The following is an 18,953-nucleotide window of genomic DNA, read 5'->3' on the forward strand; positions in this document are numbered from 1 at the left end:
TCTGTGTGTCTGTGTCTGTGTCTGTGTCTGTGTGTCTATGAATGTGTGGAGGCCTGAGGTTGATGTCAGGTGTCTTCCGCAATCATTCTGTACCTTATCTATTGAGGCAGGGTCTTTCACTTGACCCAGAACTCACCAATTCAGCTCATCTAGATACCCAGCTTGCTCCAGGCGATCCTTTCTCTGTCTCCCACTGTCCTAGTTTGTTTCTCCATTGCTGTGACAAAATACTCTGACCAGTACAGTCAGGTCTGTCACTGCAATACCTCACTCCTGGTACCAATTTCTCTTCTGGTTTCTTTCCTCATTGCTATGACAAAATACTCTGACCACTACCAACTTGGGGCAGAAAGGGTTTATTTAGCTTACATATCCCAGGTCACAGTTCATGCGGGAGTCCAAGGTAGGAACTTGGGGAGGAACCTGGAGTCAGGAGCTGTAGCACAATCCATGGAGGAATGCTGCTTACTGGCTTTCTCCCCTGGCCCCTGCTAAGCCTGCTTCCTTATGCAACACAGGCCCGCCTGCCCAGGGGTAGCACCACCCACAGTGGGTTTGGCCCTCCCACATCACTCAGCAAGAAGATACCCCTCAGTCATGGCCATAGGCCAGTCCAATAGAGGCAATTCCCCAACTGAGGCTCCCTCAACCCAGGTGTGTCAAGTTGACACAAAGCCATCCAGCACACCCACGTGCTGGGATCACAGTCCAGCCACTATGCCCACCTGGCATTTTATGTAGGAGCTGAACTCTAGTCCCCATGCTTGCATGGCAAGCACTATCTAGCACTGAGCCACCTTGAAAGAGAAATATTAATCTGACTCAGTTACGCCCATCTTTGTTTCTCTTCTCCAGTGTTACTATGGAGTTGTTCATGCTGTGCTTAAGGATTTACTGGACATGTACTGTGTACCAAGTAATATGCTAGTCACTGAAGGGATTCCAAAAAAGGGAAGACAGACAGATACCTGTAGTTTGGTTGGAGGTAAACAGACAAAAGATAGTAAGAATAAAGTCCTCCAGTGTGTATTTGGTTTTATTTATATTTCCAAATATGGCAAATATACCAAGTGTTACAGGAATTTAGAAAATGCCAGGGACATCTCAGAATGGGTGGCACTGTGTTGTCCCTGAGGATGAAGTGGCATTCTAGTGGATGAAGGAAGGATGCTGCCAATTCTTTTGAACTAGGATTTAGTTACCTAGGGCATCTTTTACCCCTAAAGCCACTCATGAGACCAATAACTCATTCAGCTGTGCCTGTGTGTTCAGCTTTCAAAAAAAAAAAAAGGATTACATATGAGAGGCCAGCGAAAAGCAGGCATTTTTCAAAAGAAAGGAGTCCCGTACACCAGGGCTCTGGGTAGAGAACGCTAAAGATGAGAAAGAAGCAGCAGTTATTTTCTCATAAAGTTGCTGTTCAAGGTGGGCCATGGTTCATCTGAAAGACTCTTAGAAAATACAGATTTGCCGAACCCCATCAATCTCGAATTTGCTATAAATAATTGCCTGCTGTTTCTGAGCTGTCAAAATCCATTGCTGCTGAAGGCCTTTCAGAAAGGTCAGGCTGGAAGCCAAGGGAGAGACAGAGGGCATTTAATGCTGGTGTCTTTACCAAGAGCGCCACCTGCTAAAGGTCCCTCTGCTCTGCCCAGCCCCCCTGATGGTGCTAATTAGCTCCTGTGGACTTGTGCTTCCCCTGCCCCGCCCCCACCCCTGTGCCCTGGAGGAAGGGCGGGAGTACTCCCCTCCAGGCAGGATCTGTCTTTCCCTCTTGTATATCTGGTCTTTGTGCAGCAGTCCCCACAGAGCTGGGCACAGAGCATCTTAATTTTGCTTTCTTTTTTTCTTTTTCTTTTATGTGTATGAGTATATTGCCTGCGTGTGTGTAAGTGTGTTCCCATGTGGAGCAATGCCCACGGAGGTCAGAGGAGGGTGTGGAATTCCCCTGGAACTAGAGTTATAGACAGTTGTTAGCCACCATGTAGATTCTGGGCACCAAATCCAGGTCCTCTGCAAGAACAGCCAGTGCGCTTAACTACTGAGCCATCACTCCAGCCCCAGGATACTGACTTTTTAAATCAACACACCTGCTTCTCCTGGTTTCACTCTTTGGCACATTTGATCAGCATGTGCCCTATGACTACAACAGGGGCTCTCTCCTGGATGAGGGCCTTGTGTGACTTAGAATGCAGTCAGTGGCCCTGGGCCAGCCTCTTGATTTTCTGATACTTCAAAATGTCCCAGCAGACTGGGCAGACACCTTCAAAATGGCACAGTGTGCTGTTTCTCTGTTTCCTGATTCCCTCACCAGTCCCCTTTCAGAAGATTTAAATTTGTCCCAGAGGAAATCACTATGATCTCCCCATGTGGTGCAAAATGCCTTTTGTCAGATTTGCAGGGCCACCATGGACAGGGCAGCCTGAGGGTGATGGTTGGGGGTAAACTGGGGGATGGATTCTTGGCCAGTCCTGCTAACAGCCTGTTTTTAAGTATCTGGAGGTACTGGGATAACCTTACTCCTCAGTATTCCAGGATTTGACAAATCTGCTGAGAACTCTTGAAGCAAGAATAAACTCATTCAATCAAGAGCTTTTTGTATTATCTGCAAGCATTTAGAATGTCCCTTTCTTAACCTGCCTAGAACAATACAGAAACAGATCTTATTTGAACAAGCCAGTTGACAACTCTAGGTGCATTGATTTTTACTTTGACTATTTTTTGCCTGACTCATCAGCAGGAGAATTTTAAAAAATCAGATTTTAAGTCGGTTGAAACCCTAATCCTTCCTTTTCTTAAAAAGGAGCCTGTTTTCCTTCCTTTTTGAGGAAGATGGCAGTAGCTTTGGGGGATTTTGATTCTCTATGGTCTGTGTTCTGGTATGGCTCTCGTTTCAGGTGAGTTTGGTGGGCCCAGGAAAGAGACTGGTGTGTGCAAGTCCGCTGTGTGCCTGCCCTTTGCGCAGAGGCCTGGCAGGAGGGTGTTGGCCTGACTGGTTCTGTGCCTAATGGCCCTGCCCAGTCAGTGTGTCACTGTCCTGTCAAATATCCCAGCTCTCCTGTCTTAACAATCTGCTGTTGCTAGGTGATCAACAAGGGGTTATTAAAGGTTCACCAACACCTTTAATGAAGCTTAAGGTCTATGGAAAGAAACAATAGTGAATGTGTCCTAGACTGAAGCTAGGGCTATTTTCCTTGAAGACCCCATGTCCTATATGCTCGGAAGTGATTTGACTTCTGCTAAGAAGTCCTGTGGAATTTTGACTTTATAAAGTTTGCAGCACATGAACAGTGGTAACTTACTTTGCTGAGTATGGAGAGCTGTGGCCCTCAGTGGTTTAAAACTCATGGAAAAAAAACAAGGAACAGTGTGATGTTCGAGGTGCATTTTTGCTGTATGAGAGTCTAGTCTTTGAAAACCAGTATTTCACAAAAGATTCATGAGTGATAGTCTTAGGTTTATAAATAGCTCTGCACCTCAGGACTACTTTAAGCAGCAGTCTTCCATAGTAAACCAGTGGCAAATGCCATGTTTTGGCATACTAGAACCTTTTCTGGCAGAGCAAAGAATATGTCTGTGATGTAGGAGTGCAAGAGCCAGGGTGTGAGGCTTGTACTCAGGAAGAGATCTTCCCACATTTTACAGACGGGTTCCCCAGCTGCAAAAGGCCTGCTCTGCTTTCTAGGTTAGTGAGACTCAATGGCTGGGAACCCTGAGGTCCTGAATCTTTAAAAGTCTTATGTGAGTAAAGGAGACTGAGGCTACAAGCTTCCCTAGTCTGTAAGGTAGAGGTCGGACTTCATAGTATCCAGCCCTACCACTTCCCCACTGAGCAATGGGAAGCTCTCCAAGAGTGAGTTCTGGGTCCTGAGGAACAGAATGGAGGCTCACATGTCAAATGGTGTTCACTGATAATTGTATATAGAGAAACATTGTTTAGAGAGTTGGGTGCCATTCGGAGAAGAGTTCAGGATTACTCATCCACCTAATGAAGGACTTCTATAGTCAGCCAGGCTTGGTTGAGAACATGCTGTTTGCAGAGCCTGGTCCCTCCCCAGAAGTGCCCAGGAAGCTTTCCTTGGGCAGTCCACTGTCTAGTCTGATTCAAGCTTGTCATGAGAGGGAGGTTGGTCAGTGGGCTTATGACACAATACTAAGGCAGATAAATTACAAGCTTGTGGGTATCTTCAGAATACACTAAAATTTTATTTTTATGATTTTTTGGTCATAATAACAGTCTGAACAGATGTGATCATCACATCCACAGCTTGCTTGTCAGCTGTAATTCAGGTCTCTTCCCACAGCTGTGAAATGATGACTGCCCTCCAGTAGCCTGACTGATAGCCAGAAAGATTGGGGGCCAGGATTCCATGTAGAAAGACAGAACCTCAGGGCAAGTTGTCTTTGTGAGCAGAGGTGACCCACCCAGTTGTACCCTAAGGTCCCTTCCTGTCTGCTGAGTTGATGTTTCCCTCCCAGAGAAAAGAGACAGGCCCCTTGCGCTTCTTGTTTTTTGGGTCTAACATGCATGTGCCCTGTATTTCATATACCTACTTATACCGGAAAGTCATCTGGTCTCTCCCTAGCCTCAGCTCTCCAGGCTCAGTGGCCTGCTTTCCTTTGCTTGTTGACCTTTTTAAGATCATTGTGCAAGGACGAAAGAGACAGATTATTGCTCAGGGCCTGGCTATAATAACTTCCATCCTGAGTGTGCTGATGCAGAAGAGTAAGGTAAATAACTGGAGTGTCCGGGTGGCATGTCATTTGCCCGTGACCAAGGCAAGATGATGGTGGTGACCACTTTTAGTGGGATGGCCCATCCTGCTCATTAGAATTCCCTGCTGGCTTAAAAAGAAATCCCTTCATTCAGCCAAACCCATTCAAGTAAGGCAGACTCTGGAGGCAGGCCCAAGTGGTAGCCTTTCCAAGGGCGTTCCAGCATGCAGCTAGGCTCAGTGAATTAGCCTAACTTAGCTTGATGCTTTTACACTAAGGACACAGATAAGGCCAGGGGTCAGCTTCTAGCACATCATAGCCTGGTCCTAACTACTCTTCAGTCAGGGCTTTCCTCTGCAACCTCCACTGCCTTGCCGTGCCCTCCCCCCTTGATCACCTTGTTCCACTGTACCCCAAGATGAGTCCGTACTAGCCTGACTAGTCAGGCACAGCAGGGCTTCGACTTCCTCTTACCCTGCCCAGCATACCCTCCAGTGCACGCTGCTTACCTCACTAAGGAGACACTAGCCCAATGTCTCCAAGAGACCCATCAAGGTACCTTGGCCACTCATGGCCATTTCCATCTTCACTCTCCTCAGAGTCACTGTCTCAGAGTGTCTTCAGAGTCACTGCTATCCAGGATGAAGACAAAGCAGTCACCAGGAGGCCTTTCAGAATGGTCAGGCCACGGAGCCCACGTTCCCCTGGGCAGTTACTTTGGATGGATGGGCCCTGTTCCTGCCCTCTTGATGGGGCCACTGGCACTTTTGTTTTTAAGACACTTTAGGAATACTGATCCTGGGTTCTACTCTTCCAAGTCTCTGCATCCTAGTCTGTTGACTGTGGTTCTCTTCCCTTCCCCCATGTACAAGTGTTTTGCCTCCATGTATACATATATGTTGTGCTGGATAGCTTTAGTGTCAACTTGACTGACACACCTGGGTTGAGGGAGCCCCAATTGGGGAATTGCCTCCATTGGACTGGCCTGTGGCCATGTCTGTGGGGCATTTTCTTGATTGTTGAGTGATGTGGGAGGGCCCAGCCCACTGTGGGTAGTGCCACCCCTGGGCGGGTGGGCCTGTATTGGATAAGAGAGTAAGCTGAGCAGGGGCCAGGGGAGCAAGCCAGTAAGCAGCATTCCTCCATGGCCTGTGCTCTAGCTCCTGCTTCCAGGTTCCTGCCCTGAGTTCCTACCTTGGCCTCCCTGATGAACTGTGACCTGGGAGATGTAAGATAAAATAAACCCTTTCCTACCCAAGTTGGTATTGGTCAGAGTGTTTTGTCACAGCAATGGAGAAACAAACTAAGACATATGTGTACCAGAAGAAGATGCGGGAGCCTCTGTGTAGGTGCTGGGAACCCAGCCCAGGTCCTCTGTAAGAGCAATAAGTGTAGTTTAAGACTGAACCATCTCTCCAGCCCCATAAATGGTTTTATTCGAACAGTGCCACTATGTCCATCTCCAGGCCCCTGGAGTATACAGTGACTGCCCCCAGGATGATCTGTGAGTGCTTAATGATGACTGGATTGATTTTGTCCTTGGAGGTATATTCAGTTATGCAGATGTACTGTCACGGATCACAGCTCCTTTCTTGCTCAGAGTCATGCGCTCAAAGCATAGTGTTCCAAAATGAGTCTGGCTGCTTTCAGGAAGCTGGCTGACATGAGCATTAAGTGGGAACCACAGTGGAGTCTCAGTGTGGCCAGAGTTGAAGGTCTTGGCTTGTAATTATGAATCAAGAGGATAAACCCTAAGTGCACGCTTAGTCTGTTAGACATAGGCACTTGAATTTGGTGACATCAGAGCATAATGCTTCGGTTTGAACCCTGCTGGTCTATTACTGAACGTCTGCTTGGTTAATCAGGTAGTGTGCTATTTTGATCCATGGCTAAGTATTCTTTATCAGCCACTAAAATGTGCAAAGACTGGTTAACTGTATCCTGCGATAAAGAAATGGCCAGATAATGTGCTTAGCCTAAGAAGCAAATTGCAGGGTGAAAGTGACTGGTTAAGTTGGCTGTCTGCCCTTAGCCACCACATTCACACAGGCTTCCTGAGGGTAGAAGGTGAGGGGAAAGACGTTACTACATATCTTGGAAGGATCTAGCATGGTGGTAAGGGGGGTGGAGATGAATACTACCACACCCTTGTGGCAACAAACAGGTCCTCATCTCATCTGAGGAAAGACAGGCATCATCATGGCACCATGTTACAGTTTCTTGATAATGACTAGTAGTTGTTTCTGGATTGTGTATCTCCATCTCAAAGAATATTCTGTCTGGTTCTATTCATTGACAAGGGAAGTACATCCACTGAATTTAAAGGAACAGGTGACCATTTAGGGGTTTTCCCCCCTTTAGAGAATTGAAGCCTTAAGAGAGAGTGTGTGTGTGTGTCTGTCTGTCTGCCTGTCTGTCTGTGTCTCTCCATCTGTCTATCTCAGTTGGGCTGCTGTAACTAATGGCATCTAAATAAATTAAATTTACCTTACAGTTCTGGAGGCTGGAAATCTGTGATCGGGCTGCTGGCTTTGTTCTGATGAGAGCACTCTTCTAGATTACAGACTACTGACTTCCACATGTCTGTGTGAGGCAGAAAGGGAAAACTCTTTGGGGTCCTTTTATTGAAAGGGCCCTAATCCCATTCTTGAGGGTTCCTCCCTCATGACCTAATTACCTCCCAGAGTCTACACTTCTAATATTATCATACTGGAAATTAGGATTCCAATATGAGCATTTTAGGGACCACGGGAACATTTATTCTGAAATCATGCATGTGTGTGACTCTACACTTGTTCAGTCCATGAGGAAAATATCTAGTGTGCTGTTCTTCAAAACCACAAGTTCATGTAACAGTATAGAAGATATATTCTAATTTGATTATATTCCAAATAATAAGCACCGTTCTTTGCTGGTGTAGGGAGATCCACTCTAGTTACAGCTTTTCCATAGGGGCACCACTGTAATCTATGCTTTTATGGACAGGCTTGGCATTCTAGGGCAAAAACCTACTCTGGATGATGGAGAAGCTGGGGATGTGGTGTTCCTAGTTCAGTGGGATTTATGGATGCTCTCCGTGCTGCCATTCTGCTCCTAGGAAAGTCTCAAAAGATGATGAGACTTGGAGGGTTCTAATGGTCCTATTTCTAATGGTCCCATTTGAATGCAAGCCCCTAGAAAAAAGGAATCAAGCTTGGCAGGCCTTGTGCCCCAGCAGGCCAGGCCTGAGTGACACTGGTTAGGTGGGCAAACATGGGTGTCTTCAGAGGATGAACCTGGCTGGGCTTTGCTGGGGCCTGGATTGGGCAGGCTTGCTGCTTGAGTGGTGACCACAGAGTTTGCAGGGGACCTGCTCAAGGCAACTGTGGGAGGACCCATCCTCAAGTGGTACAATCACTGCATCATCTGATGGCTCATTCAACAAAGCACTATTCATTGGTCACCTGAAATGAGCCATCTGATGGCTCATTCAAAAAAGCACCATTCACTGGTGCTGTTCTACAAAGGGAGGCTCAGAGAATGAGAGACTTGGTTGAGATTTCTGGCATCTGAAATTATACATTTATTTCTGCCTGTGGCTATGTTGTCTCTAGTGGAAGTTTAGGTATGCACACTTGTTGTTTTACTTCCAATTTTAAAGGCCCAGAATGTTCCCAGAGATACACTCCTTTTCCATTGTTGAGGAGATGTGAGTGGTAAAGCAGGGCAAGGAGGCTGGGGTGGGCACCAACTCTATAGGTGGCCAGAGCACCAGCAAGTCTTTCTGCTCCCCAGAGTGCCCTGTCATAGATAAATATGGACTTAGTTACATGTAAAGTGGGTTCAGGTGTGGAACAGGAGATCGACATTTTTGAGTGACTATCATTGGGGATTGGAAAAGAAGGTCAAAGCTGAACAGTCAGACTTTTTATTTCCTTTTTTTTTCTTTTTCTTTTTTCTTTTTGAGGCAGGGTCTCCCTGTAGCTTCAGCTGAGCTGGAACTCACTATGTAGACCAGGCTGGCCTTGAACTCACAGAGATTTGCCTGCCTCTGCCTCCCCAGTGCTGGGATTAAAGCCATGTGCCACCATGCCCGGCCTCTATTTCCATTTTTTAAATTTTGTTTTTATTATTTTCAATTATGTGTGTGTACGTGTGACTACAAGTGCCCCTGGAGGCCAGAGGCTTTGGATCCCCTGGAACTGGAGTTACAGGTGGTGTGAGCCACCTGACATGGGTGCTGAGAACCTATCTCAGGTCCTTTGCAAGAGCTGTATACTCTCTTAAATATTAAGCTATCTCACAAGTCTGGTTTTTCTAATTTTATAGAATGAGAAAACAGAGACTCAAGGATTAAGGTTAGCTTTTTAAGGCCCCATCCTTGATACCTAGGCATGCCCTTTTGAATAATCATGCGGCTGGGGGTAGGGGGAGAGGGACACTTGCTGCTGAGAGATGCAGTGGGCTAGGGTTAGGGTGTATTGTATTGTTCTAATCCCAGCCTGGGACTCTGGACCAGCCAGCCCCAGCACTGGAGAGACTGGACTTCACTTGCCAGCTTTCTTAAGGATTAACTGAGACTTCAAAGACACTGTCTTAACTGACAGTATAGATATGCATGGTTGCAGGATGCTATCACAGGGGTTTAGAGACCTGAGTTCTTAGAATTAGTGTTTACACATTGATGTGCTGTTCCCTAATGGATTGACTACTTTTAAAATAATTTCTGTACCCCCTTACCTCCCCTTTACATCATTCCCAAGTAAGACCATTGTGTCTCTTACAGGCCTCACTGACCTTTGGGGACCTAGCAGTACTGCACAGATGAAAGTTCAATGTTAGTTAACTACACAGTAAAGCTGTAGATCCTGTGGCCGGTCCAGCATGTCACCAAGACAGAGGCAGTACTGTTGGGAAACTAGTTCATGCACAGATTGGTGAATGAGGATCTGCGAAAACTAGCTCAGTTTATACTGAGAGAGAAACAGAATCAGGATATATGAAGAGTGGTTTTTTGTTTTTTGTTTTTTTTAAAGGATTTGAATATTAGAAGTTAAGAAAGGCTCTTGGAAAATTGCCAAAACCATTGAATAGGTTGTTTTTTTGGTTTTGGTTTTGGTTTTGTTGTTTTTTTTAAAAAGGACCTTCCTGGTTGTTTTATTAAAAAGTAAAATATAGCCAGGCATGGTGGCACACGCCTTTAGTCCCAGTACTTGGGAGACAGAGGCAGGCGGATCTCTGAGTTCAAGGCTAGCCTGGTCTACATAGTGAGTTCCAAGCCAGCTGGGGCTACAGAGAGACCCTGTTTCAAAAAGAAACCCCCTCCCAAGTAAAACATAGAGCTGGAGAGGTGGCTCAGAGGTTAGGAGCACTGGCTGCTCTTAAAAAGGTCCTGGGTTCAGTTCCCAGCACCCACATGTCAGCTAACAAGTATCCTTAACTCCAGTTCCAGGGGACTCAACGCTGTCTTCTGGCATCCACAGCCATTGCATACATGCAATGTACTTACATAAATGCAGGCAAAAAGCATTCGTGTTTTTTACATAGCACATAAAATAAAAACACAAAACAAAATATTGGAATAGTTCAAAATTATACATACATGCACACTGAGAGAAGTAATAAATAAACAGAAGCTACATCTTTGTTCTTTAGAACAATCTAGAACATGGTTATAATTAGCATGCTCTTAACCTAAATTTTGTCAAACATAGTAAACAAATCAGCTTTTACATTTAGCTTCATTTTCTTAAGGCAAAGATGCTGTCAAACTTTTCTATCCACCCTTCTCCCCCAAATCATTTGCTCTCAAATGAATGATCTTTATTCAAATGGGTTTATTTAATGTCACCACCACCCATCCCTGCTCCATCTATACAAGATATTCTGAGTTAACTAGGACCTGTTCTTATTTCAGCCTGGCAAAGAAAACTAGATTGAGGGGGTTTTGGCAGGTGGTATGCAATTCCGTGGCAACCCAGTAAAGTTACTGTTTTGTACGATCATGCTGAATATTTATTCTCGCCACTTTCTGAGACTTATCTGCAAAGAATGATTTTTGTTTCCAGTTGCTTTTCAAATGGCATGGCCTTCCTGAGACTGTAACTTTTTAATGGCATCCTAGTAATTTCAACATTTTTAAAAGTAAGGTTAGTCAGTGAAATGCTTGTCACACAAGCATGAGGAGCAGACCCGTGTTAAAAGTTGGGAATTGTGGCATGCCCCTGTCATTCCTAGCACTGGAGAGGTGGAGACAGGAGGGTCCCTAGAGCTCATTGCCAACCCAGCACAGCCAAATCCATAAGGCTAGGTCCTATGAGGGACCCTTAGGACCCCATCTCAAAAAATAAGATGGATGGGCTCCCAAGGAACAGCACCTGAGGTTGTCCTCTGCCCTCTACACATGCATGCCCACATGCACCCCCATACATGAAGACACACATACGCATAGATATACATACACAAAGTTTTAAAATGTTTTCAAAATTTAACATTTATCAGTTGCCTAGTTCAAAGCACCGATGTTTGAATTCTCAATATTATTACTAATGTTGAGAAAAACTTCACAATGCCCAAGTTATCTTGTATATTACAAGAAGCAACTTTTTTTTGTCTTGTGGAGGCAATTGAAGTTTGAAATGGGTCATCCACTTCTGTAATCACTACAAAGAGACCCTGTAACCACCAAGAATGTTCACCATGTGGCAAGGCAGCACGTGCTTGGCATCCCTCAGCGTGGAGACACAGCAACCTCTTTAAAGACAGCTTTTTGTCTGACCTTGTACTTTTGTTTTATTTTATTTTGTTGGGGGCGGGTACACAAGTGTCACAGTGCACATGTGGAGCTTGGAGGACAACTTTGTGGAGTCTCTTCCACCTTTACATGGTTTCTAGGGATAGAACTTGGGACCCACTGAAGTGTCTCACCAGCTCCTTGTTTTTACTCAATGGATTTTTATTTTTTTCAGATAACTACAGATGTACACAGTTGTTTGATCAACTTTGACCATGCTGGACTAACTCATAAGTTTTTTTTTTCCTCTCTCTGCAGACGTCGCCTCATCTCCCAGAGATCATCTTTGGAGACCCTGGAAGATATTGAGGAAAATGCCCCTCTCCGGAGGTAAGTTCCCTGTGATGTTAACAGCCTGTAGAACGTGATTTTTTTTTTAAGTTCTTGATCTTCAAAATTAAATTCTGAAAATGAGCATCTGACTTTCAGGGATGGTAAGAATTCTGTGTGGAACCCCAACCCTTAGGACACTAGATGTGGAAAACTAGAAAATCCTAATAGTGGACTGGAGTAGCCCAGTCTGTCTGCACATTTGGTTGTGTTTCCCCTGTGGTTATCTTTTTGGTTGGTGTTTGTTTTGTGAAGTGCTGGGGATAGAACCCAAGGTCTTGTACATGTTAAGCATATGCCATACCTCTGAGCTGCAACCCAGCCCTCCTTTTTATTTTGAAAGCTGCTGTTTATGGAAGCAGAGCCCATGTTATCCCTGGTATTACATAGCAATTAAGACCGCCCCCTTCACTCTCAGCAGGGGAAGCAACCAGATCACCTTAGAGGTGACCATGACGTCACTCCCTAGCTAGTTACTGGGGAAACCTAGTGAAGATAGTTGGAAGGGCTCTCTTGGGTCTGAAAGCATTCCATTTTCTAATCCTCTGGATTGGAAAAGTGCTGGTGAGGCATGTTTTTTGGATGACAGAGTTGTCTCTGCCTGGTGGCTTCCCCTCCCCTAGTCGTCCTCTCTATTGGCCACCATCTGTGCAGAGATCCCGCCAGACCTTCCTTCTAGAGGAGAAACCACCCACATGCTTCTTGTATCCTCCCTACAGTTCATGATGGTTGGAGGAAGGTGTGGGGCTTAGCCCAGCCGAGGGAGCCAAGGCAAATGGGGCAGATGCGGGGCTTCCCAGGAACTGGGAGGCAGGCAGCAGGCAAGAGGGCCCTTGCAGCTGGGAGCTCCCCTAGACTGGCATCAGCTCCCCTTGAACCTGCATCTGCACACAATGTGCTTGACTCCTGGCCAGGACTTGGCCTCCCTCTGGAGCCTGGGAAGTGCTACTGTAGAGGGCAGAATGTTACTCTGCTGGGGTTCCTCACCTGCCTGAGAAGAAGAGGACAGAGCAAACCCAGACCTCAGGTTTCTGGATCTGGTCACTGACATCATCCCCCAGAGTCAGGGCTGGACAGTCTGATCTCCATCCACATTTGAAGTCTTTGGAAACATACAGAGTTCCCGGAAGCCCCATGGGATGAATAGCATGGAGCTAGCTGGTACATGTGCTGCTTTGGACACAAATGTTTGATGAGGCAATATTACATGTCAGAAGAAGCCATTTCCCTGTAAGCACACACACCAGCTCCATTAAAACCTAAGTCCCAGCTGGCTTCACTCCAAATCATTGGAGAGCGTGGAGGACAGGAAGCAATGTTCTCAGGTGGTGACAAGTGCTTTGGCCTCAGAGCAGTAAGGTCACCTCTACCCAAGGCTCTCTTTCCCTGCTTACGGCTGACAGGGAAATCAGTGAGGATTGCTGAAGAGTGCCTGGTGCTTAGGGACTTTGAGAAGCCACAGTGTTTAAGACTGTGTAGCAATGATGGGCAGAAGGGCTCTGGGCAGTCAGGATAGAGGTGAAAAATGCTCCCCCCACCCCACTGGAGTTCAAGACAGGGCTGTTGTGTCCCCAGGAAGGTCGAAAGCTGAGGAGGATGTGGGTGCCCTGTCAGCCCTGAAACCTCCGCTTACATTATGGCCAGACTGGCAGATGAACTTATTCTACCTGAACTATGAGTTCACACACATCTAACAGTACTGCACTGAATTTCAAATAATCTGCTGTAAATATAAACATTTAAAAAGAATCAGAAATCAAGGATGTTTTTAAAGTCTTTGTTTCTCCAGACAGCCTTTTTTTTTTTTTTCAAGTTCTCAGGGCTGGTGAGATGGCTCAGTGGGTAAGGACACTTGCCGCCAGCCCTGATGACCCTGAGTTTGATCTTGGGACCCTTGTGGAAGGAGAGACCCCACAGCTTGTCCTTTGACCCCTACATACCTGCTGTGGACACACTTCTCCTTCTCCCTCACATGCAAACATAACAAAAACATTCTCATATTTACTTAGAAAAGTGCTTGTTCCTAAGAAATAAAGTGATAAAGGACTAGGGGTGCTATTTTGGGAGCTTAGGACTCCCTTAGCATCAGAAGCACCTCAGTTTATCCATCTGAAAACTGGGAGGGTCCAGCTTGACTGCAACAAGGACTTTCCCGTAGCAGGAAAGTTTCAATAATGACACTGAAGTGTTTTGGGAACTGTGGGGGTGGAAGGCCATTAGCCTAACTTAATTTTAAGCTTAGCACATAAAACAGCCGCCTCCAAGGTACCTGTGAAAACTTCAGCATAATTAAGTGTATCCTGTAATCAGTGCTAACAAGAAAGAGCTAATCTTTCATTGAATTAGTTTTTAATTTAATTCTATCCTAATTTAATTTTGCAGCACTTAAAGTGTATCTTTTTAAATGAGTATTTACATGTTAATATACACAGCTTTGAAATGAATTTGGTCTTTGCTTAACCTGCAGTCTGCATCCTGAGACCCAGGATTCCAGTTTCCGTGGCAATTGTTGCTAACGCCACAGTTCTCTTAAAGCATGTCTTGGATCCCCTAGTGGTTTAATTGGATGCTTTTTAAAAAGCAGCACAACAAACAGCTTGCTGAGGAAAGGGCTTAGATTAGTAGGGTGTACAGTTAGAACTAGGAGCTGAAATTAAAAAACAGGGCTTCTGTGACATCATCCTGCTAGGAGTCCTCCCTTTATCCTGCACATCCGTGTGTTAGTGTTTCCTCTGCCCACCCAGAGCACCAAGAACGAGAGGATTTTGAGAAGTTTTCCACCTGCCTGGTGGTCATCTGGTATCCCAGGCTTCTGAACATCTCTACCAAGTATCAAGAGAAACCTTGATTTCTCTGCTGCAGATAAAGCAACCGTTAGCGCCTGTCCTGGTTCCTGAGACTGCCCACAGCTGTTAGTTATTATTACTGTCATCGCCATCCGAGGCTTGCATGCACAGCCACCTGTGGCTGTTTTGCAGGTTTCTAGTCCCTGTGCAGGCCAAGGAGTGTGGGTCCCTCTGTGCAGGCCCCAGAGGCAGGGACCAGCCTGGGGTTGTTCCCTGAACCGTCATCAATACCTACTTCCCAGAGGTGGGAAAGGGAAGAGTCAGAGCTTCCTGAGGTGGCAGGATCTGTGAGTTCACTACCTGCAACCCGGCTGGCTCCGAGCCTGCTGCCTCTCGGACTGACTGGACACTCAGGTTTGGGGGCAGAGTGTGCAATGAGGACATTCCTGAACCTTTGCTTGGCCCATCCAGAAACTCTGGAGGCTTAGCTTTCTTTATGTTCGTGCTTTTGGAGATTCTTTCCTTGCCAGCAGCCCCATGTTTCCAGAACCTTCTGTATGAAACAGTTGGAAAGCTTAAGTGGCTTCTAGACTAAAGCAGTCATTCTGGAGCCAGAATGAGGGCAACTTGGGGTTCTGGGTCTGTTTCCAGAGAGCAGTCCCCCAGAAGGCAGAGGAAGGCCAGACTGACAATCTGGGTTTGAAAGTGTGTGTGTGTGTGTGTGTGTGTGTGTGTGTGTGTGTGTGTGTTGGGAATGAAGCTAAGGAACCCCATCTATTGTTCTGTTTTGCACAATCCCTTCAGGAAGTGCTCTATAAGCCTTCAAAAGAATCTTCATTTAGAACTAAGAATGTAGAACCTTTCATGAAGGAGGGCTGCTGTTTTGAGACTGGAGGGACTGGGAATCACAATGCCCCCTTTGGAGCTTACGGCCTATTAATACTAACACTCAAAGTTTTCATATGAACAAGTGTATGCATGTGTGTATAGATACATTCACTTGAATAAGTCACTTGGCAGTGTGTGAAACTCATGTATGTACAGTGTCATTTAGGCCTCGCAGTAGCAGCGTGAAGGATTGGGAATGTTAATAGTCAGTTGGGAGCCTTAAGTGGCCAACTGTGAAGGCTGCAGCGATTTAGGAGGGCTGTGGGCCTCTGATGCTTCTGGCTCCACTGTAATGGACAGTGATCAGAAGTGGGGCTTTCCTCTTCTGGACCCACAGCCCGTTGAAGAACTTTTCCCAGTGAAAGCCACCAAATACTCATCTGATAGCATGCCTTTGCGTATGCTCACATTCACTCACTTCATTAGGATTCATCCGGTGATGTTATGATTTAGGGTACTCTTTCCTTTAGATAATACATTGTGTTCTGTACTCTAGGAAAGGGCTTCCAAAAAGGCTAGCCTCTACTACAAGGGTAGATGGGGGGGTATATCAGGCCTGCCCCCACCTGGAGAGTGCTCTGGGGAGAGTCAAGATTGGGATTTCCTTATAGTTCCATAAGCCCACCTGTTCCCCAGTCTAGTTCCCACATGTGCCCCTTGCCCCTCTTATAACTTCACCTCCACTGAGTCATTACCTTTGCCTGAAGCCTCTCAGGTAGAACTGACTGCATTCAGATGACATCCCAGCCCAGAGCTCAGTGTAGGCTTTGGGAGCCTGGGTACTGCTTTTCTGGAATGTGCTTTTCAGAATATGAGATCATAGGTATCCACATCCCATGGCAGGAGCCCATGATCAGAAAGGTTTTAAATAGAAATGTCACAACTCCCTTTGTCAAAAAAAGACCACACTACACTCTGCTTGTTGGGATTTTTGCTTCAGTGGTAATGATGCCTGTGTAGTTTTTGTAAGCTAGAATTTACCAGGAAACTTCAAAAAGTGCTCCACACAAGTAAAATTTCTTCAGCTTGTGATTTATCAAAACAACAGCATAAGCAAGTACTGCCTATTCCGAGAGAGAAAAAACTGAAGCCAGGTCACTTTGGTTCAGTAGGTGTTTATTTAGAATTTATTCTGAAGTAATAAAATGAAACAACAGCTAGCTGGGTCTCCAATTCTCATTCAAATTTAAGCTGTGACTTCTCAGGCAGAGTCAGCATTTGGGGCAACTGTCCAGGTAATTCAGGCCAAATTCCTGTTACAGAAGAAAAATGATTCTGGGTTGTTTTTGAACTGAATTTTCCATGTTATTCCCCAAGCCCCAAATCCTTTAAATTACAACTTTCTGCTCTTTTTACCTATGTTGATTCAGGGTCTTTCTTTGTAACATGGCAATGAAGAATAATGTCCTTGGAATCTGGTTAGGTCATGTTATTATAACTGGGGACCATAATTTTCATAAGCTGGCCTTTTGGAGACTCATAAAATATTATCGGTATTATCAAGGAAGTTGTCTGTCATTGGGATTTTAAAGCTTCCTCTCTGCTGCGTTGTTTTCATTGTCTGCAGACTCCTCCTGCCTGCTGTGGGTGACTCTAACCATTTGTCTGGTGTTTTCCTTCCTGTCTTTGTGTGGAGATGTCTCAGCTGTCCAGCAGGCATCTGATTGTGTTTTTGAAATGACTCTTTTTCTTTTTCAGATGTCGAACTCTCTCAGGTTCACCCAGACCAAAGAATTTTAAGAAGATTCATTTCATCAAGAACATGCGGCAGCATGATACCAGGAATGGCAGGTACCAAATCAGCACGAAGCTGCTGGCCAGGGCCGGGGAGGGAGGGGCCATTTGATGGCCAGAGCTGAGCAGGGTTACTTCCTAGATAGCGCCACCCCCACTCTGGAACCACCCCCACTCTGGAATCACCAAAAGGAGAGCCAGTGTGCTTCAGGCTTCTCAAGAGCTTTAGACCAGCAACAAGCTGAAATTTTGATAGCGTGCAAGCAATGTTTTTTTTGTTTTTTTGGGTTTTTTTTTTAGCAGAAAACTTTGAACAAAAAAAGTTGCTTTTGCTTTGTTTCTCTGCTTTGTTGGGTTTGTTTTCATTTTTCACCCACACTGTCTGGCTGAACTTGGCTTTGGGCACTCTTTTTAGAAGAGTGAATCTAGATTTTGCCAGATGCTCTTTCCAAAGTCTGGTTCAGGGCCCTGGGCCTGCAGACATCTGATGGAGAGCTTGCTTTCTCTATCCCTTTTGAGAAGCACCATTAAATAATAATTGTAGTTGAGCTTGATGTCCTTGATATTCACACTCTCCAAGAGAATACATAGATTATAGTCATTGTTATCACCATGCTTGGGATTGAATGGTTAAGTCTGTTCATCTGAGTCCAGTGGCTACAGAAACACAGCTCTGAGACCTCTGGCCTCCTGAGTTCCCTGACCCTCAGGGACGGTACCCGCCAGCTGATATGCTGTCTTAGAGCAGAAGTCCTGCTGCCAAGCCCAGTGTGTTCGATCTGATTTCTAGAAAACCACAAAACCCTACTAGTACTCTCCTGTTCTTACAAAATCAGCGTTGTTGAGAACTCTATCATTGAGACTCCATTAAATCCAGTGGTCACGTGGTTCTGGCAGTGGAAAATATACTTTATATCCTATATAATAACAGTAATGATTGAGTTTTTAAAAGGCCGGTTTTCTTGACATTTAGACCTATTTTTTTTAAGCCTTATCAGGACAAAGAACATAATTTTATAACAATTGTGAGGGTTTCAGGATAGCAAAATCAAGGCCTCCAAATAATTTTTATATATTTTGAGTATAGCGTTTTCTGTTAAAGTTCATCAGCTATTTGTTAACTGGAATACACTAAATTTCTGTTTTTTACTCTGATGCTCCTTGTCAATTCAAATTCTGCCACATTCATTGCATCACCATTTTTGTTACTTTCAAGACTGTCATTTTTAGTCTTTATTTACATTTGTAAAGGCTTTTTTCTTTCTATAATCTCTTTAACCATAGCATAAACACAGAAAGGCTTTAATTCCTAAATAAAAATTAATGACAAAGCCAAAGAAATGAGCCCAGCCGAAAGAAATCCACCTCCAGTCCTGGCTATCCAGGGTACAGAGTCAGAGAATTAATTCCCTGGCATGGTTAGGTAGTGAGTGGATGTAACGAATGAAAGATTGGATTAATGTGATTTCAATACAATACAGAGCTACCTCCCCACACCCCAGCCAGGGACAGCGTGAACAGTTACAGTCCAGCAAGACTGCAGGGGCAGCAGTTTTGATGAGGAGCTACATACGAGGGGGTATGAGGGGCTCTCAGCTTCTGGAAAGAGTCGGGACTGGGTACTAGGGTGGGAACTACAGCTGTGAGGACCATGGGCTGTATAGTCAGGCTCTACCTGCCCCAAGGCAGGGTGTGAAAGGGCCAGAGAAGCTCACCTTCCACCTGGG

General features: G+C 45.4%; 1 protein-coding gene across 1 annotated transcript in view; it reads left to right on the plus strand.

Moving 5' to 3' along the window:
* Cables1 (Cdk5 and Abl enzyme substrate 1) overlaps positions 1-18,953 on the plus strand; it is a gene marked incomplete at its 5' end in the record, with an annotated part of 113,337 nt that overhangs the window by 37,785 nt on the left and 56,599 nt on the right. Inside the window, 2 exons of the mRNA XM_008847650.3 lie at positions 11,747-11,818; positions 17,191-17,283. Coding sequence (XP_008845872.1) covers positions 11,747-11,818; positions 17,191-17,283 — 165 coding nt within the window. The remainder of the gene's footprint in view (positions 1-11,746; positions 11,819-17,190; positions 17,284-18,953) is intronic.

Source organism: Nannospalax galili, unplaced genomic scaffold, assembly GCF_000622305.1.
Source record: "Nannospalax galili isolate Female #2095 unplaced genomic scaffold, S.galili_v1.0 scaffold162, whole genome shotgun sequence".
Classification (NCBI taxonomy): Eukaryota; Metazoa; Chordata; class Mammalia; order Rodentia; family Spalacidae; genus Nannospalax; species Nannospalax galili.